Source organism: Vipera berus, assembly GCF_964194415.1.
Source record: "Vipera berus genome assembly, chromosome: 3".
In the NCBI taxonomy this organism is placed as follows: Eukaryota; Metazoa; Chordata; class Lepidosauria; order Squamata; family Viperidae; genus Vipera; species Vipera berus.
The window spans coordinates 24,236,907-24,262,068 of NC_138204.1; the positions used below are offsets into that span (position 1 = coordinate 24,236,907).

Sequence of the window (25,162 nt, forward strand, 5' to 3'; positions counted from 1 at the left end):
GAATATTACCAGGGTAAAGTCATAATAACTATTTTACTCAGTCTCAGGAACAGAGCAACTATGACTATTTCCCTAGATGAGTAATTATTTTTAGTTTTGTTCTTGGAAAAAATGAAGATAGATTTCAAAGTCCAATGATTTGGTTGCCTACACTATGGTCTAGCAAGTGGACTTAAGCATGGTGAACTGTAACATATTATGGATCCTACCTATTAAAATGGATGTAACTGCTATGACCAAAATAACTGTTATTTTTAAGTTGATGTAAGTTTTCCACATTCCCATTCACTGCAGTAAATCCAAGAGCTGAGTTGACCAAGTTAACATTTAGAATGTCTGAAAACAGAAAGGGAACTTTTGTCAAACAATGTCAGAAGTGCCATGTCGACATGAATGGAGACATGTTAGATACAGAAGGTGTTTGTCTTCACTGCAAAACTGAGGAAAAAGAGGAGCACCCAAACATTCAGAACAGCAGAAGGTAAGGCAGAGTAAAAGAATAGGCTTGGATTATCTTACAGAACTGATTACAAAAAGGAAGGTGATAGCTAGCGATCATTAGAAAGCCTTTAAAATAAACAAGCAATAAACAAAAAAATCCATAGACAGGTTGCCTTTCATAGCGGTTGACAACACTGAGACAAATATTGATATTCAAAGGCATTAATTTATAACTCTAAATCAGGTGTGGACAACCGACCAACAGCATGCAGTCCCAAAGTCTTCTTTTTGCTGTTCCTGAAAGGAAGTAAAAAAAAATCAGGATATTAAAATTTTGTGCCAAGTCCCTAAATAATTTCCACCGATTTTGGGTGGAAAATGAGTAAAGGAGATGTTATTGCAATTTTTTTCTTTTTCCTTCAACAGCATATGAAGTTGTCATCTAGCAATTTTTAATTTCTATTTCTATTTCTTTATATCCAGTATTTCTCTTAATCCATTCTGTTAGTTAGTTAAGAAGTTGCCAGTATCCTATATGGTCATAGCACATTCGTTTCTGAATTTTGATCCACTAAATTGCTCCATATGCCTTTCTAGTTAATTGCTTTTTGGTCCTCGTTCAGAATCTTTAATAAGCAGATGTGATGAACTATCCTGATACTCTGCCAAAGGATATACATTTGGGCCAAAATTCCCATCCCCATCCCTACATTATGTTATTATTCCAATCCTTATTGCCCTTGGTAGATGGGTAAAAATATGGTCCCTGTCAACTAAAAGTTTGCTTTTCTCCTCTAATACAGTATACTCCTATATACTGTCTCTAAATACAAGCAATATTTTTTTGGTGGGGGGGGGAGGAGAAATAGTTATTTTCTAGCCATGTTAATTTCTTGAAATCCTTTGGAATGACATACAATGCTGAATTCAAAGACTCTTCTGTCTGATCCAGGAGTGGTCTTATTTAAGGACGTCGAAAGAATCTTGATAAATGAGGCTAAATGTTGATTTGTGAACTCAGGGTTCATGATAGAGAGAAAAGTATCTACAGTTTCTTTGTTGACCAGGATCTAGGGCAAATGATATGCTCTTTGCAAGAATTTGCATTAATATTGACAAAACATGATGAGGAGGAGCAGGAGGAGGAGCAGGAGGAGCAGGAGGAGGTGATTTTGGAGTAAACTCATTTCATATTGCAAATCGATTGATATAAGGTGGCTTCCTGTAAGATTTTCAAGTGAAGATTTTCATTTTGTTAAGTTGTTAAATTGAGCCAAAAATAACTAAAATTAATCAGATCTTAATTGTTTAGTAGCTTATTTTCTTCAGATATCTTCTGAGAATCTTGCTTTGCTTAAGATTTCCAATCTTTGGGTTCGACAATCTTTGGTTTCATTTTCTGGGATCTACTTTCTTTCTACCAATTTTGTTTGTTATCATCTCAAACCTCAGGAAAACGTGTTTAACACATGACACTAGATATGTAGATTTTCTTCCTTCTCTACTTCTGACATTACCAAGTCCTATGCATACATACAGTATTTCTGCTCAAAAACAAAAACATATTATCATTTCATATGGGAATCTATTTTCAAAACAGTTCCATACAGTTCAACCAGCTCATTTATTCTGCTTGTCAAGAGTAATCAAAACTGTTTTATGAAACATTGAGATTGAGTCAACATTCCACATATTTATTTATTTATTTATTTATTAATGGGATTTATATCCCGCCCTATCTCCCGAAGGACTCAGGGCGGCTAACAACAAAACATATAATAAGTACAGATAAAAATAAAATTAAAATCATCTGTGCAATAAATTAAAATTAAAAATTAAAAATAAATTAAAAATTGTAAATATAATTAAAATGCCTGTCAGTCCAGGTCAGCCAGGTGGAAAAGGAGTGTTTTGAGGCCGCGGCGAAAGGACTGGAGATTTTGGGCCATCCGAAGCTCAGGGGGGAGCTGATTCCATAGGACTGGCGCTCCCACAGAGAAGGCCCTCCCCCTGGGGGTCGCCAGCTGACATTGCCTAGCTGACGGTACCCTGAGGAGGCCTTCTCTGTGTGAGCGTATTGGGCGATGGGAATTTGTTCCCGGCAGCAGATGGTCCTGCAAGTATCCCGGGCCTAAGCCATGTAGGGCTTTAAAGGTAAGTACCAGCACCTTAAATCTCACCCGGAGGGCAACCGGTAGCCAATGCAGCTCACGCAGGAGGGGTGTAATATGGGAGTATCGGGGTGCTCCCATCACTACCCGTGCAGCTGCACTCTATATGTTATAGTATTGGTTGTAGGGAGGAGAAAACAGTAATGCAAGACTGCCGTCTGCTGGCCAAACATGCAAGGAATCTAACATGTGAAAACTTACAACCACAATTTTAAAATAAAAAGCAGGATTTCAAAGTTGAGTCCAACATTTATCCTCTTAAAGAGTTATTTAAGAAGTAACAAACTTTCTATCCATCTCATAAAAATGCTGCTTCCAATAATATAGTCTATCAAAAGAAATGCATTAGTCTTTAAGATGCCATTAGTTTCTTGTTTTTCAAGTAACACATTGTCAATTACCACATATTTTAATATTTTAAAAACTATTGATAACTATTTAACTCTTAATATAATTAATATCTAGATAAATGTACAATAACTTTTTAATACTACATTTTATAGTACCTTGAGAAGAAAGTGGGATGAGGCTTATCAATTTCATGAATCTATTTCTCTTCTCTGCAATTATTGATTTAAAAATGTGAATAATAATAATATAACAATTCAAAATCTGAATAAACTAAGTGCACATGAATATTAAGCTTGCAATTATTCTATTATAGCTTCTGAGACTACAATAAAACTATGTTAATCTTAAAGGTAAAGGTTACCCCGCACATGCGTGCTAGTCGTTTCCGACTCTAGGGGCCGGTGCTCATCTCCGTTTCAAAGCCGAAGAGCCAGCGCTTGTCCGAGGACGTCTCTGTGGTCATGTGGCCGGCATGACTAGACACCAAAGGCGCACGGAATGCTGTTACCTTCCCACCGTAGTGGTCCCTATTTTTCTACTTGCATTTTTACGTGCTTTCGAACTGCTAGGTTGGCAGAAGCTGGGACGAGTAACAGGCGCTCACTCTGCTACGCGGTACTCGGGATTCGACCCGCCAAACTGCCGACCTTCTGATCGACAAGCTCAGCGTCCTAACCCACTGAGCCACCGCGTCCCTATGTTAATCTTACCTATTGTGATTTTTTTGAAAAAATAAATAAATAAATGTAATTGTAGGTAATAACAACTTTGAGTCTGTGGTTTTGCTTTTATTTGTGGTTTTATCCTACTTGAGTTCAGTGAATCATTTGCATTCCTTATTTTGAGCTCTGTACCTTCCTTTCAGTCTAAATGAAAATATTTTCCTTCTACCTGCGGGCTCATTATTTTTGTGAATTGTAGGTATGAATCATTTAATCTCCAAAATATTTCTTTGCATTCCTGTCCTATTCACTTCCTTTTGATGCCTAACTGGTGTTTCTAGGGTAAGAAGTTTTTTATTTCTTTTCCTGAACTATTTTATTGTCTTCTTTGCCAAGAGTGTTCATCTATATTGTACTGACTCACAAGGGAGAAAAAATTGTGAAAGCATTTGAATTCTACAATGTGAGCACCTTATCTGAATTGTAGAGCCTTCTAAGTGCTCAGACATATATCTGAAATGTTGCTTTTTATATCACTGGTGGTGGCCAAGCAGAAAATGTAGAGTTTGAGGAAATTTCTACCAAAGACCTTGAACTTATATTTAGCCTCAATCATAAATATCTCATACTTGCCACATTTGCCTAACTAGTATAGCTGGGTAAAACCAGGCTATTAATTACTATAAGCTGCTTTTCAGATGTTTATGGATGTATTTTTCTTCCGTGCATATATTAAAAATGACATTTGTTTGGATCTGAATGGCTATTTGAATTATTTATGTTCTGCTTTAGAAATAATTCTTCACTGTCTTCCTCCATGGATAGTTTCCCCAGAAACTCAAAACAGTACAGCTAGGGGAATAGCATTTTATTGCAAACTCAGAGATGAAACTTACTTCTAGTAGGTTGTTTACCTCTGACTACTGACTAAGCTATCATTAAAAAAATAAAAATTTTACATTATAGTATAACACTTTGGGTTCAGTCTTGGTAACGTTCCCTCTCAGCTTTTCTAGAGATTAAATAGAAATCTTGCTTTACATTTTCCACAGCACGTGGTAAGAGGCCATATATTGACATTCTCTAGTACTATTCTGAGAAACTATAGTTCCCAACACATTTCCCTTCACTGAAAGCCAGTACATAAATCTGTGACTGTAAAAGAGAATGCATTACAATTGTAGCTGTTTCTAATTATCCTTGGTAACATGTAACGAAACCAACAAACTATTTCATGGTACTTGTACTTGAATAGAATATAAATGTTTGGCAAGCTGATCTTAATTTAATTGGGTCCTAAGACAGTTGCAACATATTTTAATATTTCAGTTCTACATGAGAAGTTTTAATTTTGGAAATTTACTGACATGATAGGATGCTGTCACTCATAATGGTCTAACACAGTATCATCTTAGTAAGCTGATAAACAAGTAATAACATAGCATAAGGAAACTCATAAATGACTTAGATGAGGGAATGGAAGGGGAACTTATCAAATTTGCAGATGATACTAAGCTAGCAGGAAGAGCCAACACCCTATAGGCTCAAGATCCAGATAGATCTTGACAGACTTAAACAATATCTAAAAAAATGAAATTCATTGTAGAGAAAAGTAAAGTCTTATAGGCAAGAAAACCAAAAGTACACATATAGATCGGGTGAAACCAGGCTTAATAGCAGTAAATGTGAGATGGATCTTGGAGTCTTAGTGGACAATCAATTAAATATGAGCCAACAGTGTGCGGTGACAGCCAAAAAAGCCAATGCAATCCTAAATTGCATTAACAGAGGGATTCAGTCAAGATCATGTGAGGTACTAATACCACTCTCTAAAGCCTTAGTAAGACCACACCTAGAATACTGCAACCAGTTTTGGTCTCCACACTATAAAAAAAGATGTTGAGACTCTAGAAAAAGTGCAGAGAAGAGCAACAAAAGATGATTAGGAGACTGGAGGCTAAAACATATGAAGAATGGTTACAGGAACTGGGCATGGCTAGTCTAGTGAAGAGAAGGACCAGGGGAGACATTATAGCAGTGTTCCAATATTTGAGCGGCTGTCACAGAGAGGAGGGAATCAACCTATTTTCCAAAGCACCTGAAGGCCAGTCAAGGAATAATGGATGGAAACTGATCAAGGAGAGATTCAACCTAGAAATAAGGAGAAATTTTCTGAAAGTGAGATCAACCAATGGAACAGTTTGCCTCCAGAGGTTGTGGGAGTTTCGTCACTGGAAGTTTTCAAGAAGAGACTGCACTGCCATCTGTCAGAAATGGTGTAGGGTCTCCTGATGGGGCGGGGGGGGGGTTTGGACTAGATGACCTACAAAATCCCTTCCAACTCTTATTATTCTAATTCTAAGGGAAAAGATAGGAAGTAGGATTTAATGCTGACATTCTATCCTTTTTCCTCCCAGCAAGATTTTTTGAGATTTTTTTTTAATTTACTGTATATTCCATTTTTTATATCAGTCATATCTTGTATCTATCTAGGTAATTTCATGTGACTAATATATTTTAATAAGAATGTAACCTATACTCAATAATATCTTACTATTGTACACATATCTGCTACCTAGGGAGTCTGCCACATACAATGTTGGTGAGATGATGGAGACTGAGCCTGCATATGTTGACTTCATCAGCTGTGATCGGACTGGTCGGAGAAATGCAATTCATGATCTTCAGGGAGATGCAGCTGCCATTAAATTGGAGAAACTAACAAACACCATGGATATTTCTGTTGCAGATGAAGGTGAACTTCTTTGTTCATTCAGAGCTTTTCAAGGAGCAAGTGTCATTTAGGAATCTCAGATGTAAACGTTATAATTCATATTGTGCTTGTTTGAATGTTTATGCAATCTGTGTATTATGCATTATCATATTTGCTGGCATGTCATTATCATGATTATCAGGTTTCTGAGCCAATCATTCAAATTCCAAGGAGCATGCCACATCTTCCTACCTTTATATAAAGGGCCTATTATATCTTTTGTCACCTGTTCAGTGAAAGATTCTGTTCCTCTGTGGTTTCTTTTGTCAGTATCCCTTCTTTGACATTCCGAGTAATATTATTCTATTCTTCCTTGTGATAATAATATATTGGTTTTTATCTTGTTAGATTTTTTTCTGTGCCCAATATTTAAATCTTTTAAAACTAAGCAATCTAATTCACATATCTTGTACTGGACTTCTCCCATTATCATATAAACTCATGTATGATAACTTGATCAATTTGCACCAGGCAGGCAATTCAGTATCCAATCTCCACAGTTATGAGAATTTCTAAATAAGAGTTCGCTCTGTTTTGTAGATAAAAGTCCTATACTGAATTAGCCAGTTTGGAATAAAATACTTCTCCCAAATGCAAATAACTGTAGGCAAATAACATTTATGTTCATTTTTTTAACTGGATGCATTTGTTAGATCAAAAAAAACTTCCACTTTTTTTTTTTGGGCAGAAAATCAAGGAAAGGAAGCTGCTTGTGAAAAGGACCCTGGACTGATTCCTGAAAGGAAGAATGATAGCTCAAACTTCTGATTTAGGATGCAGAAGGTGGAAGCCTGGATAACAGTACTTGATAGTACTGTATATGCTAAGAAATCAAACTGCAACAGAAAGATCTTTACTTAGAGATCTCTTCAGAAGCCATCTGGATGTCATAATCACTTTGTGAGGCAAGTAACTGGTACCTCCAGTTCTTTCTATAATGCTATAAAATAAGATGCGTTCTGGTAACCTGAGCCACTTAGAGAGCCTTAAGCAGCTATTTTCTGTACAGATAAATAACATTTCCATAATATGTACTTCAGATTTTATTGTAAAATGTGCATTTTGCGCACTTAGTAAATTTAAACTATTTATTTCTATCTCTTGTAGATTTTTAGATGGTTTGTTGTGTCGTCCACAATAAATATATCAAAGCCCAGACCCAGTTGATCTTTTAAGCTGTGAACATGGGAATTATAGGATATAATATACCAGACATTTCACCAGTATGAACCTCATTAAACTGTTGAGCTTAATGCTGGCAACAGTGCTCTTGTATTGCTCTAGTTCAGTTCACCATATTCTGTTTTACACAAATACTATAGAAATGTCACCATTTCTACTATGGGTGTCACCAAGTGATTCAATATTTCTGAACAGGTACAAAAAAAGGTGCCGGAACTCCGTTCTGGGCATTCTATGACAAAAAAAGCCCTGCAATTCATATAACTCTGATAGATTTGCATCCTCTGTTAATAGCAATTTCTTTTTAGGTAAAAGTACATTTCTCATGAGCTGAGGTTGACTTCTGGTGACAACATAGATTCACGTGTGCTGCTTTCTTTACAATGATCCTTACATTTTCTTCCAGCATTTCTTGTGAATGTAATGCAAATCTATACATTTGTTTTTCAGCAATTAAAATTGAGTATAATGCATTTTGCTGTTTCCTACATTTATCTCTGTAGGTTTGCAAAGTACTTTCCTGGTTTTATAATCTGACATTAAAAATCAATATAACAAATATTTTTAAAGATTGGCATAGCATTTTGCAGGAACAAATACAGAAAATATAGAAATGTACACTATATACTGTAGAAATATATAAAACCAAAGTACTAGTTCTGTCTATCCACAGAATATGCCAGAGTTCTCAAATAAACATCAGAATGCACAACTGTATGCAGATATGAATATCAATTTAGCAGTGTAAAAATTGACAAGTTAAACACAATACCTATTTAAAACTGTCATAATGTACTCCCAGAGAAGGGTATAAAAAGATTCAGGCCTCAAAAAATTTTATTTGTGACTTCAATTAGAAAAATAGAGCAAAAGCTTATCAGATTTACAAATAATACAAATTTGTCAAGAAAGCTAATGCCCTAGAAGTCAGAAATAAAATTCAAGGTAAACTCATCAGGGTAGAGAAATGGACTGGAAATAATAGAATTTAGAGAGACAAAAGCAAAATTCTTATTTGGAGAAAAAGTGATCAAGTGCAGAGATTCAGGTGCACAAAACGTTTCTCGGTAATATTACATAAGAAAACCTTAGATTACTATCAGAATACAAATAGTATGAGCCAGCAGTCTGATGTAGCTGCAAAAAAAGAAATTGTTGTTTTAGGCTATATCAACAGAATCAAAATATTTCATTGAAGAGAATGCTACCTAACCTGCTTCCAAATACTTTTTTGTAAAGTTAGACATTGTACAAAAACAGCCAAGTTTGACTGTGATAGCAAAAAATCAGGAGTCTAGTAGCATCTATTCCAATTTACAATTTTTATTAGGCACTCTATGCATTTAATAAAATGAGCCATAGCTTATAAAAGCTTAAGCCTTGTTAGAAAATATGCTATACTGTAAATTATTATGTCACTGAGAGCAATATAAAAATTTAGGCCTCTTCTGGCTTAATGGAAGATTCTTTTGTTTCTTGTTTTACTAAAAACAATGAAACATCTATATATTTTCTAGTGAAAGTTGAAACTAAGACCCACACCTTCCTTTTCATTTTTTTAAAGTTTATTTTATTTGTAGAATCATAGCTGATTTTGGTTTGAATGCTTTTTTTCTGATATGCCAGATAAATGAAATATACCTTTAAGTGAAAATGGACTTTATTTCATTAAATGAAGAGTTATGTTCTGCTCTTTCCTCCAAATAATTCTGAAGATATATTGTGTTACACAGAAAGAACATGGATCACAACATTAAAACCATTTACAAACTGTATATCTTTACTGGTACTACAAAAATATTAAAACAATTGTTTTATATAATCCTGAATATGGATGATATGCCCATTGACATTAAGAACATTTTATTTAACATTCATATAAAGCAGTATTTACTGGCTTGCTGCTTTCTGAAATAAGTAGTATGCATAACTAAGTGTATACCTTGCACACATATGACACTAATGTAAAAACTATTCCTCAGAGACAAACTTTAATGTTTAAAATTTCATTATTAGTAGTTACCAACAACATGGTATCATAAACATGTTTGAGTTCTTCAGCATTGATTACAAACTTAAAAATACTACTAAATCAAATCAAATCAAATCAAATCACAATCATTTCTAAGGACAAAATAAGTAATAACTGTCAGTTTGTGTTTGGAGACAAGTTCTAACAAATTACAAGAAACACAATACAACTAATGGAAGATACAGAGCAAATTATGAGAAATACAAGAAGGACTTAGATTCAGTGCTTTAACCCTCCAATCAGTCTTGTTGAGTTATATAAAAATATTACAAATTAAATGTTTTTAAGTTCTGGCAGCAATGTTAGATTTCTACTTTCATTTTTTTTCAAAACTTGGCTTAATTTTTCAAGCAATCTCTATTATTCACTTATTCAGCACACTTTCATAATGTCCTAAGCACAAGTCCTCAAATCTAGAAATGTGAAACCCAGAAAGTAAATAAAGTCATGTTTTGTTCATTGGGGGGGGGGGGGGAATGAAGCAAATTAATGTTAAGTGGCTAGATTTGTCTCTCTGAATTGAAATATGTTAAATGTGCAGCTGCTCCTGAAATAGCAGTTGAGTGTTTAGCTTCCACTCTCTTTATTCTCAAGAATTACTGTGCTTTGATGTTGCAATGGGTACTCACTTGCAACATTCATGTTGTTGCTACTTACAAGGAATAGAGAAACAAGTAACAGTGTGATTTGCATATAAGAACTTGAGATCTAAGCCCCTTAGAACTTGTATTTTGGATATTCTCCAACAAAAAATGTAAATCAATCTAAGAGACAAATTTTATAATACACCAGCTTCAACTCTGAATGTGCAAGACACTGACACTGTAATATAAAATCATGGATCTAAGGTCCTGAGTAGATAAATGGGGACTTCAAAGATAGCTTATTTTTTAAAAAAAATAATTAAACATGCAAAATCAAAAAGTTACAATTACTAAAGGCATCTAGCATATTTATTGGGAATGAGAATTCTTGGCTTGATATTGCTATGATTTAGACTTGCATTTGGTACTGTATTTTCCTGTTCAAACTACGTATTTGGTTACAGCTTTCCTTAGATTCCAGTTAAAGTGAAGCATTTATACTTAAACCATTTTGTTTTTTCAGTTTCCTTAGGGAACAAATTCCAGCAAAATAGCCAGTTTGGTACTAGCTATTTAGTCTAATCTTTTGGGTGTTATTCCAGTTAAAACAAGGTAACCATCAGATAATGTTACCTTTCTGTTAATCTCAACAATAAAAACAAAACAAAACAAAGTGTCAGTATGCTTTAGTTAAATCACATAATTCCCAGTTAAACTAAACAGTATAGTACAGATAAGAAACAAGGCAAATGGCTCAGTAAATAGGTGGGAATAAAACTTTAAATCTGTATTTCTATAAAATCCTTATATGAATAGAAATTCTATAACATTCTATTTTTTAAAATACTGTTTTTCCCATGGCACATCTCCAGCATAAGACATTTTAACCAAGGCTGGTTTTTGAAAAGGCAAATGTTGAATCAGCATTACAAGAATTTCTCTCACACAACTTTCTCTAGAGTCTAGTTCAAACACTCTATTTTTACATTTTGATATCACTGAAATGAATGAAATGGGGAAAAAACATGAACTGCTATTTAGTGTAAGTAAAATAAAGTACAGAAATAAAATCAGCCTATAATCAAATGATAAGGTAACATGTTTGTTTTTCTAAATATAATTTTCTAAAAAAAATACAATGGTAAAAATACTTATGATCTTTCTTCCTTTTTGATAATACAGGAGTGCACAGAAGACATCCCTTGTAGGTATATTAGTGAGGCAGATTATGTTTTTAAAAATGATTTTAAAAATGTCTGAGATAGGCTTTGTGTGCTGTTGCATATAAACAGTTCATTTGACCTACTGGTAAGTTTTGAAATAATAGACGGCCTTGCAGACTTGGTTTACCTGAGATGGAACTTAAATGAATGTAATTGCAATAAATGTATTCCTATTTCCAACCTCTAGATGTCTGAGCAGCTTATATTCCATCTTTAAAATAATAAAATTAAACTCACAGTAGCTACCATAAAGAATACTGTTTTGTACATGCCCTGTTCTATGGTTATTAGAGTAAACAAGGTAGTAATACTAAGTTTGCACATTGTCTTCCAAGAAGAAAAATAAGCATAACATTGGTCAAGAAAAAAGCTGATGCCCCGTACAGAAGAGTTCAGAATTCTTTGCTTTTTACCATCCCATAGGCTTCATATAGCTTGTACAGAAGCTCCTTTTTATCTTGCTCTTTCAAGAAGCTGGACTTTGCTGCATTTATATTCTGAAAAAAGAAGAAGAAACTTGAAGGCATGCTTGATCATATTCCACTAATGTGGGCTGTACCATTTTAATTAAATGGCTGACAATGTTGTTTTTATCTTTGAAAATGAAAAGAATGTGTTTTTACAAAAGTCTAAAATGGAGTTAACAAACATAAAGATGCCACAGATGGGTTTTTAGGCAAGCACTTTTCCAATTTAAAGCTCATTCAAGGTTGCTCAAATACTGAGATAAATTTATAAATATATTAGGCCACATGCTACAGATTTGACTGCTTTTATATTGGGGCAAAGCCAATAAGCAACCCAGTACAAATTTATAGACTGATAATGTTCTTTACTGCTATCAAAGATCATTTAAGCAATTAGAAGATTCACTGGCAGTAGCCCAAAACAATAGAAAGCTTGAAGGTCCTATTACTCAGCAAAATGCTCTAAGGCTGCAGTAATGCAAACTCAATAACAGTGAGGTCATGGGATAGTAAACTACAAATTTTCCAATCATATTTTGGTTGAGCTGTGGTGGCGCAATGGTTAGAATGAAGTACTGAAGGCTAATTCTGCCGACTGCCAACAGTCGATCTTGACCAGTTCAAGGGTGACTCAGCCTTCCGAGGTTGGTAAAATGAGGACCCAAATTGTTGGGGCCACATGCTGACTCTGTAAACTGCTTAGAGAGGGCTGTAAAGCACTATGAAGTGGTATATAAGTCTAAGTGCTATTGCTATTGCTATTTTAGCCTATTGTGTTCACAACTCCTATGCATATGCTTATAGTTCAGTGTGTTGTACCAACCCAGAAACTTGAGTTAACTGATTTAAACCAAAGATATGGTGTTAACAAGTTACATCTTTTAATTTTGAAAGCAATTAAATTGGGGTCAAACTTAGTTTTTCACCTATTGTAGAAAGCCATGTAAATTGCAAAGAGCCATGGAAGAAACTATATCAATAATTAATTTTCTTGCTGAAAAAACAATCCAATATACCGAAACCAAATCTCTGTGAATATGCACAGATTTGTGAGAAATAAGATATGATTGCTAGGATAGAAGAAAAATTTGAGGGTTATCAATGAAAATATTTTAAGGAAGCAAAAAAAAAAATTCCACCTGCAGATCAAGTAAAAAGACATGGAAAATGACCACAATAAAGTATAATATATTGTGAAATTAACAAGAAACAGTAGCTTATGCATGAACCTACATAATTTTATTAGCATTATTTTTTAATTAATTCCAATTTCTTAAGTATTTCTGATTAGGAATGCAAAGTGCAGAGAAGAGCAACAAAGATGATCAGGGGACTGGAGGCTAAAATATGTAAAGAACCATTGCTGGAATTGGGTATATCTAGTTTAATGAAAAGAATGACTAGGGGTGACATTATAGCAGTGTTCCAATATCTCAGGGGTTGCCACAAAGAAGAGGGTGTCAAGCTATTTTCCAAAGTGCCTGAAGACAGGACAAGACACAATGGACAGAAACTAATCAAGGAGAGAAGCATCCTAGAACTAAGAAAAAATTTACTGACAGAACAATTAATCAGTGGAACAACTTGCTTCCAGAAGTTGTGAACGCTCCAACATTGGAAGTTTTTAAGAAGAAATTGGACAACCATTTGTCTGAAATTGTATAGGGTTTCCTGCTTGAGCAGGGAATTGGACTAGAAGATCTCCAAGGTCTATTCTATTCTATTCTATTCTATTCTATTCTATTCTATTCTATTCTATTCTATTCTATTCTATCCTATCCTATTCTATCCTATCCTATCCTATCCTATCCTATCCTATCCTATCCTATCCTATCCTATCCATAAATATATTCCAGAGAGATGTAAGGGTTTTATTTTAATCTAAATTTTCAGCTGACAGAGTTTGTAAAAACATGCAGGTTCATATGGCATATGGAGATGGCTATTTACTAAGAAACATCTTGCCAAAATGGGCATATAATTACATAAGAAGCCATTACCTGAAGGATGCATTTAAATGGTAATAAGAATATTAGCATTTTTCTACAAATGGAGTACCTAGGATGTTCCTTCTGTTCTCCACAGTAAGGTCTTGATGTGACCACCATGTTTGAAGCCTATATTTCCATTTCTAAAAAACTTGAAAAAATTAACCATGACTATGCCTATAATTTCATTTTATTTGGAAGATTTTACTTTAACACAAATTGATCAAAACAAGTTGTACATTACAAGCGGCAGCCCTGCCCGAGCTGCTCGATATCCTCTCGGGGTTGGTGGTTGAGTTTCCCAAACTTATAGTTTTGGGAGACTTCAATCTACCATCCCTGGGAGGTTCATCTGAGCTAGCTCGGGAGTTCATGGCTTCCATGACGGCCATGGACCTGACGCAAGTAATTTCTGAACCAACTCATGAGGGAGGCCACACCCTTGACCTGATTTTTTTATCTAGACGGTGGTTGGATGATCTTGGTGGGGGCTCTCCATTTATTATGCCCCTGTCATGGACCGATCATCATCTCCTGCGGCTGGTCTTCCGCTTTGCCACCCCCCGCCGTGGGGGTACGGAGCCAACTAGATGGTACCGCCCCAGACGCCTAATGGATCCTGATAGATTCCAAGCGGCGCTGGGGTCCCCACCTGCCTCCATTGCTCACAGCTCGGCGGATGCCTTAGTGGAAGCCTGGGAAAGGGCAGCCACTGAGGCACTTGACCGGGTTGTACCCTTGCGGCCCCTGACCCGGTGCAGATCCCAGCGAGCTCCATGGTTCTCCACGGAGCTCCGGGAGATGAAGCGTCGGAAACGGGGCCTAGAGAGTCGTTGGAGGTCTAGCCGATCCGAACCCGACCGGTTGCGGTTAAGAACCTATATTAGGTCTTATCTCGCAGCGATGAGGGTGGCGAGGTGTAATTACTTCTCCACCCTCATCGCGTCCGCAGATAATCGCCCGGCCGCCCTGTTTAGGGTGACTCGCTCACTTCTTAATCAGGAGGTGAGGGAGGATCCCTTGCAGGGTCGTGCCGAGGAATTTGGTCAACATCTGTCGGATAAAATCGCTCGGATTCGGACCGGTTTGGACTCCAACTGGGCAGAGTCAGGCGATCAGGACACGGGCGGTCTTGTCAATGTTACCTGGGAAGAGTTTGATTCTGTGACCCCTGATGAAGTGGACAGGATTATGGGGAGGCTGAGCTCCTCCACATGTTTGTTGGACCCGTGCCCTTCCTGGCTGGTTTATGCAGCCAGGGAGAGGACACGAGGCTGGCTCCAGGCGGTTATATCTGCTTCCTTGAGTGAGGGTTATTTCCCCACCGTCTTGAAGGAGGCGGTGGTGAGACCCCTCCTCAAGAAGCCTGCCTTGGACCCAGCTGTATTGAACAACTTTCGTCCAGTCTCCAACCTTCGCTTTCTTGCGAAGGTTGTTGAGAGTGTGGTGGCGCATCAGCTCCCTCTGGTCCTGGATGAAGCGGATTTTCTGGACCCCTACCAATCGGGTTTCAGGCCCGGGTACAGCACGGAGACGGCATTGGTCGCTCTGGTGAATGATCTCTGGAGGGCGCGGGACAGGGGATATTCCTCTGTCCTAGTCCTATTAGACCTCTCGGCGGCTTTCGATACCATCGACCATGGTATCTTGCTGCGGCGTCTCAGGGGATTGGGAGTGGGAGGCACGGTTCTTCAGTGGTTCTCCTCCTATCTCCTGGGACGCTCGCAGTCGGTGTTGGCAGGGGGGCAGAGATCGGCCCCTAGGTCTCTCGTTTGTGGAGTTCCTCAGGGGTCGGTTCTCTCGCCTCTCCTGTTCAACATCTACATGAAACCGCTGGGTGAGATCATTCGTGGTTTTGGAGTTGGGTATCATCAATATGCCGATGATACCCAACTTTTCTTTTCGACCCCAAACCACCCCAGTGATGCCCTCGCTGTGATGTCCCGTTGCCTGGAGGCGGTTCGGGTCTGGATGGGGAGGAACAGACTTCAACTCAACCCTGACAAGACTGAGTGGCTGTGCATTCCGGCATCCTGGGACATTCAAAATGTTCCATCTCTTTCTATGGGGGGTGAGCTCTTACCCCCCGTGGATAGGGCTCGCAACTTGGGAGTCCTCCTAGATTCACGGCTTACCCTGGAAGACCATATAGTGGCCGTGACTAGGGGGGCTTTCGCCCAGGTTCGCCTGGTGCGCCAGCTGCGGCCCTATCTGGACCGGGATGCCCTGTGCACGGTCACTCATGCGCTCGTGACCTCTCGTCTTGACTACTGTAATGCTCTCTACATGGGGCTTCCCTTGAAGACCACTCGGAGGCTCCAACTGGTACAGAATGCGGCCGCGAGAGTTGTCTTGGGAGTTTCCCGGTACTCCCATGTTACACCTTTGCTCCGCGAGCTGCATTGGTTACCAGTTGTCTTCCGGGTGAGGTTCAAGGTCTTGGTTATGATCTTTAAGTCCTTACATGGCATGGGTCCGGGTTACCTCAGGGACCACCTGCTGCCGGCGTCAACTCCCCTCCGCCCTGTGCGTTCCCACAGAGAGGGCCTCCTCAGGGTGCCTCCGGTAAGGGAATGCCGACTGGTGGCCCCCAGGGGGAGAGCCTTCTCTGTGGGCGCTCCGGCACTATGGAATCAACTGCCGGTGGAGCTCCGGATGACATCAGACCTCCGAACCTTCCGTCGCGGCCTGAAGACCCACTTATTCGAATTAGCTGGTCTGGCCTGAAGGGGGAATATGGGCTTTTAAAATTGTTGTTTTATTATTGTATTATTGTTTTATTTGGGCATTGGTTTAATCTTATTTTAACTTTTGTATCGTAATTTATATATGCCCTGTGAACCGCCCTGAGTCCCTAGGGAGAAGGGCGGTATATAAATTAAATAAAAATAAATAAATAAAAATAAAATAAATAAAATATTGCCAATATGAAAAGCAGTCCAACTTACCAATTTCTTGAATTCCCCTTCTGTAAATTTCATGTGATCCTGAGCTATTCTATAGTCTGTGTCAATCGTAGATCTGAAAACGAGTGGATCATCTGAATTCAAGGAATAATTTGCACCATCCTTCATAAATCTGGAAAGACAAAAATGGAAGTTAAATGATTTATTATCCATAGATAGAAATATAGAATAGCCAACTTTCCTACTGCATTTTGTTACACATTTACCAAAATCTAAAATCGTGCTGCTAGCTTTTCAAAATATTTTATAACAGAGTTTAGTGCAAATTAAGAAAGTAATCCAAAGGAATCATAAATGAGCTAAAGTAGGATTTATGTGAAATAGTTATAGTAATAGCAATAAAACTTACCTTATTACAGGATGTTCTTCAAAGCTGGTTTTACATGCTCCAGTGAGATGACTGGACCAAGGACAGAGCTATATATTAAAGCACAGAGAAAATAAAGATGCTCACTATAGATCTCATTTGAAGTGTTTATGTGAATAAATATTTATTAAAATAATAAATTGAAAATGCTACTTCAGAAAGAATGTTTTCTATAAAAAGCTCGTAACAGCTGAGAGAAATTCAGACCAAATAATCTATTTTTCTTGTTTATCCTGAAATATTCCTTATAAAATTGTCTGAACTTCATGTAAAGTATACATATGAACTGAAAAATGCACATGATGCATTTGTTATTAGTAATCTGTACCTCTATAGTCAATTTATACAGTCTCCTCATAGAAAGATTATGGAGTAAACTAAGCTATCAAATTAAGAATGAATTGTTGTCAGTTGAAAAAGAATAATTAAATGCCAGTTAAAGAATAGTTAATTCAAAGATTTGAGATCATTCAGATACAGACCAAGAACCAAATCATGTTTGTCAAAAGAGTACATTTACAGTTATTTACAGTAAAATGCAATAGTATGGATATGACAGCCATCTTATCATTCTAGTTATATATGATGGCTCTAATATATAGATTTGTCTCTTGGAATCAAACTTTAAACATTGATACACTTCAGTGATATTCCCAAAAGCAAAACAATAAGACATGAAATGTTTACAGGTTTTGTTTTAAAAAAATATTGCTTCATTAAGCAATCAAGTTTACACATAGGACAGTATATTTATAACCTGCACTGTGACAAATAAGGATCAGGCTCGCATTATGTATATCTTGTAATGTACAGTTGCATCCAAAAGTTTATACATGCCTGTCAAGTTGTACACTTCAATGAATCCCTAAATGAACAAAAACTGACACACCTTTTACATTAATAATGTATACAATGGGACTTTGGTATTCAACTGCTTTGAAAATCATCAAATTTGGTACTCAGTGCATTTTGACGTGAAAATGTTATCCCAATACTCCTAGTTTCTTGGGTACTCGACGCACAAGTTAGAACTGGTTGGTGTCAGCTGCCTTATGACTCACTACATTATTCTTTATGAGAAAAAATTGTTTGGTACTGTTTTGGTATTCATTGCACCTCCCAGAATCAATTAACAATGAGTACTGAGGTACCACAGTAGAATTACATACAACATACTTTGCATTTAACAATTGCATTTTCTGTGCAATTGTTTTCCTGTAGCTTACTGCAGGGCTAACAAATCAATCGCCTTTGGGCACCTTAAAAATATTATAGTTAAAAAGAAAAGAAGTGTATCCACCTGGAACAATGTCCAAATTTGTCCACTTGCCACTTTCACTATTTCCTTATTTTTTCTTATTTCTTATTTGTCCACATATAAAGAGTGGATTGTGAAACTAATGGAACGGGCAAAGATGATAGAACTGACTACTTTGATGAAACATAAAAGTTTATTTAGCTTTGTTTCTACCTAGAGACCACTTTTGAAGTTTTTGCTTGAGAAAGATAAAAATGAAGTTTTAGTTTTAGGATTTGATAATTAGATTTATTATGATTACAGAAATATTGGTAATTATAATTATTAGATATATAGCGTCAACTCTAGAACCTGGCTGCAGCCATCTTGCTGTTTCTAGGTTGCCTCAAGAATGGGAAGGGGTGCTCAGGATTTCTGCTAGTGTAAACATTTTACTGTTTCGTGGGAACCAAGGTCATTTCTGTCGGTTAGGTAGGGGCGTATTTGATTAGAAAGTCCGCCAAACTATTTATTGGGGAACGTAGCTGATTACATAGCATTGGGGTGGGAAGTTTAACTTTGTAATAGTGTTTCTCTTTGGAGGAGATTTCAGATTTGGTTTCACTTTTGACCGTGCTGATACTATGTAACCAATAAGCATGCTCTTGATGAAATCTCTAGCCTCGGAGTTCTAATTTGTTTCATCTCATCTATCAGAACCTTGACATATAGATTGTATATTTTTAAGGTTTATGCTTAAATTTAGAATAAGAATTTATTTTCTTCTGTAGTTTTGGGGGGAGTTGGATAATTTAGTTTCTATACTGTTTATATGTTTTTGTTATAATTAATTAATTAATTTATTTTATTTATTTATTTATTTATTTATTCGGTTTATATACCGCCCTATTCCCAAAGGACTCAGGGCGGTTTACAAGGCAAAATTTAAAAACAATCCAATATAAAATTAAAATAAATTAAAATAAATTAAATTAAGTCTAGCCACAAAAATTAAATCACAATTTAAAAACATTAAACCCCTCAGTCCAGACCAGATAGCTCAAAGAGCCAGGTTTTTAGGTCCCGGCGAAATGAACGAAGGTCGGGGGCAGTCCGGAGTTCCATTGGCAGTTGATTCCATAGGGCAGGCGCGCCCACAGAGAACGCTCTCCCCCTGTGGATCGGCCGTCGGCAATCCTTGACCGGCGGTACCCTGAGGAGGCCCTCCCTGTGGGAGCGCACAGGACGATGGGAAATTGACGCTGGCAGCAGGTGCTCCCTTAGATAATCCGGGCCCTTAATTTAGAGTTAAGAGGTTACTCTATTATATATTTTTACTGAAGAAATCATTTTTTTCTGTTCTTTTTCTTTTGTCACTTTTTAATTTCTTCCCCTTTAATCCCTTCCCCTTTCTTTTAATCTTTTCTTTTTTAATTTGTATTTTATCTTTTTTATGAAACTTAATAAAGTTGCTTTAAAAAACATTACAGGCTTGGAAGTTTTTTCTTTTAGGAAGACTGATGTGCATGCTCTACTGCAAAATAAAGCTCATACTAATTCACAGTAAAACCACAAGATTTTATTTCAAATTTCCTCCATCAAGCTCCAGCATTTCTAAGAAAAGCCGAAAAAAAAGCACAGAAAAGCAGACTGATTAGTGTTCTGACTCAGTATAAACTATTTATAGTTTTGTTTGTCCTTAACAGTTGTTAAGGAAGTACATACAGATATTTGCAGAAGATATTCTATTACCTCAAAATGTATATTTTGTTTCAACAACTGTTTGTAAAGTTGTTCATCTTCAAAGATGTGGTAGCCATGGCCAATTCGTTCTGCCTTAAGAATGTTGACTGCCTATAGTGATATAATGGGGGAAAATATGAAGAAAGGACTATTTGCAGATTAGGTTACTTACACCATTGACAAATCAATTCTAAAACAACGGAGTTAGGTGATATTTAATGAATATCTAGCACACAAAAATTAAATAAAGTACAGTGTAAACACATTTATAGCAATTCAAGAGTATGGTTTAGGAATGTGGATGCCTTAGATTTACATACTACTTCTTTCCCATACTCATTTTTTTCAGACCAAACCTGAATTTCTCTTATACAGAAATTCTCAAATGATAGTTTATATTTCAGACTATAACCTCAAACCATTTTTGCATAAACCACTTAAGAGAAACACAGCAAAGCTAGTGAACACCGCAAAGCTTAAGTAGTTTAAAACTAAGAGAAATCATTAACTGATTTCAAGAAAAAAGTCCAACATTGTAAGTAATGAGATCTCCCTTTATCTGTACTAGTAGGGCTTGGGCATTTATAGTGTGCTTTGCCTGTGTAGCTAGATCTTTCTGATTCGTATTTAGAAAAGAATTGAGCTATAGTGTTCTGTAAGTGTACACCTCTGTATAACAGAAAATGATGGCAATATCTTACATTGTTTGCAGTATGATCATAGAAAATCAGATTGATATTTTTTTAAAAATATTTTTTTAACAGAAAGTAGAATAATGGATGGAAATGGAAGGAGATGAGAATGAAGAGGTATTACTTAATTAATGATTAAGAAACAATTTGGGGCAAAGATTCAATTTGTTGGAAGACAAGATGTTTTGCAAAACTATCCTAATTACTGCTGCTATAAAAATCACCAAAAGGGTACTTAAATTACCTCTTCTTTCCTTTTACCTCCTTACCTAAAAAAATTGAAAACAAAGTTTTTTTTGTTAAAAAAAATCACAAGACTTTATAATTTTCTATATTAGTTCTGGCTAGCAGCTTTCCAGATGACACCCAGGTTCTATGACACAATTTCCTACCTCTCTGATGACTTCAGATGTTCCAACCTCTCCGGCATGAACAGTCCGATGAATACCACATCTTTCAGCTTCCTGATCAACAGGAAATAGAAACCATAATTTGTAATTGTTAAAGAAGACAACACATTTTTGAGGAAGGTATCTGCTATTTCACATTCTGTTGGTGGTAAACATGGAATTGCCAAACAAATAACTCCTACTAAGAACTGTTCTTGCTCTTAAAGAGGAAAAATGATTATTAAAATGAATGCAAAGCTCAGAATGTTGATAGTTTTAGCTGAGTTTCACACACAGAGACACATTTGTGTGTGTGTGTACACATGTATGTATGTATACATATATATAGGTAAAGGTAAAGGTTTCCCCGCACATGTGTGCTAGTCGTTTCCGACTCTAGGGGCCGGTGCTCCTCTCCATTTCAAAGCCAAAGAGCCAGCGTTTGTCTGAGGACGTCTCCGTGGTCATGTGGCCGGCATGACTAGATGCCAAAGGCGCACGGAACGCTGTTACCTTCCCACCGTAGTGGTCCCTGTTTTTCTACTTGCATTTTTATGTGCTTTCGAGCTGCTAGGTTGGCAGAAGCTGGGACGCTCACTCTGTTACGCGGCACTCGGGATTCGACCCACCAAACTACCGACCTTCTGCCACTTACATCATCATCATCATCATCATCATTATTATTTAGTAAAAAAATATTATTACACTTAGGAATGTTTAAAGATCATGCATCGAACGAGTCAGGAAGTATTTAAAAGAACACAGCAATGAATTCAAATATTTAATGTAATTTCTATAATGAACTTAGGGGCCAGATTTTTGGTGTTTGTGTGTGTGTATTATAGTAACACATTTTATGCATGAATTTTAAAGCCAATTATATTCTTATATATACATATACTGAAGAACAGATACCAAGAATAAGATTACAAGTATGCAAGTAAATATTGTATAAAGATCATTTTTCAAAAATTATCAATTGCTTAATAAAAAGATACATAAAGAAGTTATACTATTGTAGTATTAATACACAGAAACCTAAGCAATTGTAGTTGAATTACTATTACTATTTCCTAATCATCTGGTACAATATTCTGAGCTTCTCTATCATCAATAAGCTAGAAAATATACAGAAGATTGATGCATTATTGCTCCCTTCAAGATACTGTTAAAAATATCTTAAAGCAAAATACACACCTCCCATTTTTTCACAAATTGTAATGAGCTTACTGAATGTTGGCACTTGATTGAGAACTATGGTTAATTCGAACTGAACAGTTTAATGAAAAATAAGGAAAATATTTAATTCAATTAAATATAAAAACAAGATTTTTGATATAAATCAAAACTTGTTTCTATATCTATTTGCATGGTCTTGAGTGCTCACTAATGCAATTTAAACTTCTTCATAAACATAGGCAGTTTTCTATTAGAGACATATAAACTATGGGATAGTCACTGGTTTGTTTTTTCCTTGTTGCCCAAACCAAAGAGTAGGAAGAGAAGAGAAAGAAAGCTGGACCTTTTCTTAGCTCATCTGGAAAACCAACAATTTGAATTGTTTTGAAGGCAACTGGGATTAGAAAACTTGTAACTTTGATTCCATTACAGTTCTATTTCCACCCCCCTCTATAAATCAAAGCCCGTTATGTTTCATAAATGTCACATCTTTTTAGATTGTAAATACAAGGAAATGGATTCTAAATAACCTTGGAAGCCTTTCCTGATCAAAAACTAAAAGGATGAAATAGAAATGGTTCAAATAATGAACCATTTGAAATCACAAGAGGGCTTGTGTGGAACAGTTTCTACAGAAACTTTTCTGAAATGAAGCAGATAGCATTTCCTCAAAGCACTATCCCAGCTTCAGGGTGAAAAACAGTCATATGTTATTTGTTTCAGTCCCACTGTTAATTCTCAATGGTCACCAAATGAGCTGTTGTAAGTCGAGGACTATTTTCCTCGCAACAACCACCTTATGAGGTGGATTGGGCTAAGAGTGACTGACACAGAGTCACCCGGCTGGCTTCCATGGCTAAAGTGGGCCTTGAACTCACACTCTCCTGCTTCTAAATTTGATAGTTCATGGCAGAAAATATCAGCACATTAGAATGAAAAAGATTTATATTTTTAGTACTTTTGGAAACATGTAATTCAACTTTTCTCTAGAAGAAATAAACGCAGGATACTGCATGCCACGAGGGGCAAATTAAAATAGTTTGTGTCAAGAAATTTTTTTGAAAGAATAGCCATCTCACCCTGAATAATCTTTACTTAGAAGAGACTGGCTAATGATAAGTAGGTTACTTTCACATGTGGGAAAGTAATTTTGAATAAGAAACCTCCCAGTTCAAAAGATTAGGTTTGTTCCAGGTTCTTACTCATCATATATGCACTATGGCTATGAAGACTTGGAAAAGGAAGAGAAATCCACTCATTAAAGACAAAAAAACAGTAGAGAATTTTTTCAGGCTCAGCCAAAATCTGGAAAAGTCAGGCTATTTCAAGGAACACAAAAGGAAGTAAAGGCATGAGGATTTCTTACAATCATTTTTAAACAAACACAACCCTAAAACATCTCAGTAATAGGCATAAATAGAAGGGAAGTCTAAAACAGAGGAGTGACCATATAAATCCTTTCCTCAGATTTTTAGCCAGACATGTTTCAATTTGAGGCTGAAACGTTACTTGTAATTGAAATCTGGATATTGTATTCTAGTGTTATACATGGGAAGTAGAAATTTTGATCTGAACGTGATTTGGGAACGTTAAATGTGAATGAAAAATAAGAGCATGATTGGTCGTCTACCCTTACTGGGAATCTTAGGCTGATTATCTCTATAAAACTGAACATACTTCATAAGCTTTTCGGTGGTCTGAACAGCTCGCAATAACTGATTCATTTCCAGCTAAGTCTATAGCAACCACTGTATTGTTCCAATACTTCTTACACAGTTCCAGTACTTCTGGCGACCAGCCTGGAAAGAAAAACAAATAAGGATTTTTTTTTTTACTTTTGGCAGAATCCAAGATCTTGCTTAAATAAGACTTGTAATCATTAATCAAAAATGGTTATACATAAATGACACTTTTATTTTGTTGACTTTCCCTTTGACAACTTCAGTAGAGATCAAACAGATGTAAATAGCACATAGCTACAAAGAATTACAATGTTTAAAATATATGTGTTTATTTCTGGCTGTCATTTCAGTATGATTGAAACTTCTAGAAGGGTGTGTGGTCTCTCCATAAACTATGCAACATATAAACGTATTACATTTCACTACCTCCTAGAATTTCTAACAAGATAATTGTTCAAGGAAAGTGCACAATCATAAACAAGAAGACAGAGATTCAGAATTGTGGCACACTTTTTTGCATGCTGTGCAGGTTTGGTGCATAAGTCAACTATAGTCTATATATCCAGACTTATGCACTGTTGTCAAAGCTTAACTTTTCCTCCACTGAAAGTTTATTAAGGTATAAAGGGACGCGGTGGCTCAGTGGGTTAGGACACTGAGCTTGTCAATCAGAAGGTCGGCAGTTTGGTGGGTTGAATCCCGTGTGCCACGTAACAGAGTGAGTGCCTGTTACTCATCCCAGCTTCTGCCAACCTAGCAGTTCGAAAGCACGTACAAATGCAAGTAGAAAAATAGGGACCACTATGGTGGGAAGGTAACAGCATTCCATGCGCCTTTGGCGTCTAGTCATGACAGCCACATGACCACGGAGACGTCCTCGGACAAGTGCTGGCTCTTTGGCTTTGAAACGGAGATGAGCACCGGCCCCCAGAGTCGGAAACGACTAGCACGCATGTGCGGGGGAACCTTTACCTTTTACACACACACACACACACACACACACACACACACACACACATTTATAAAGGTAAAG

The 25,162-nt window shown here is 36.6% G+C and overlaps 1 protein-coding gene across 4 annotated transcripts in view; it reads right to left on the minus strand.

The window, feature by feature from the left end:
• Positions 1-674: 674 nt before the first annotated feature.
• ADA (adenosine deaminase) overlaps positions 675-25,162 on the minus strand; it is a 46,411-nt gene continuing 21,923 nt past the window's right edge. For 2 of the 4 annotated variants that reach the window (XM_081323378.1, XM_081323381.1), the window contains exons 6-11: positions 24,125-24,246; positions 21,272-21,343; positions 20,197-20,298; positions 17,190-17,257; positions 16,823-16,952; positions 9,340-11,916 (exon numbers count right to left, since the gene is read on the minus strand). In XM_081323378.1, coding sequence (XP_081179504.1) covers positions 11,812-11,916; positions 16,823-16,952; positions 17,190-17,257; positions 20,197-20,298; positions 21,272-21,343; positions 24,125-24,246 — 599 coding nt within the window. In that variant the 3' untranslated portion in view covers positions 9,340-11,811. Of the gene's footprint in view, positions 739-7,435; positions 8,718-9,339; positions 11,917-16,822; positions 16,953-17,189; positions 17,258-20,196; positions 20,299-21,271; positions 21,344-24,124; positions 24,247-25,162 lie in introns of those variants that run through there. The other 2 variants (XM_081323380.1, XM_081323379.1) reach the window with 2 other exon arrangements.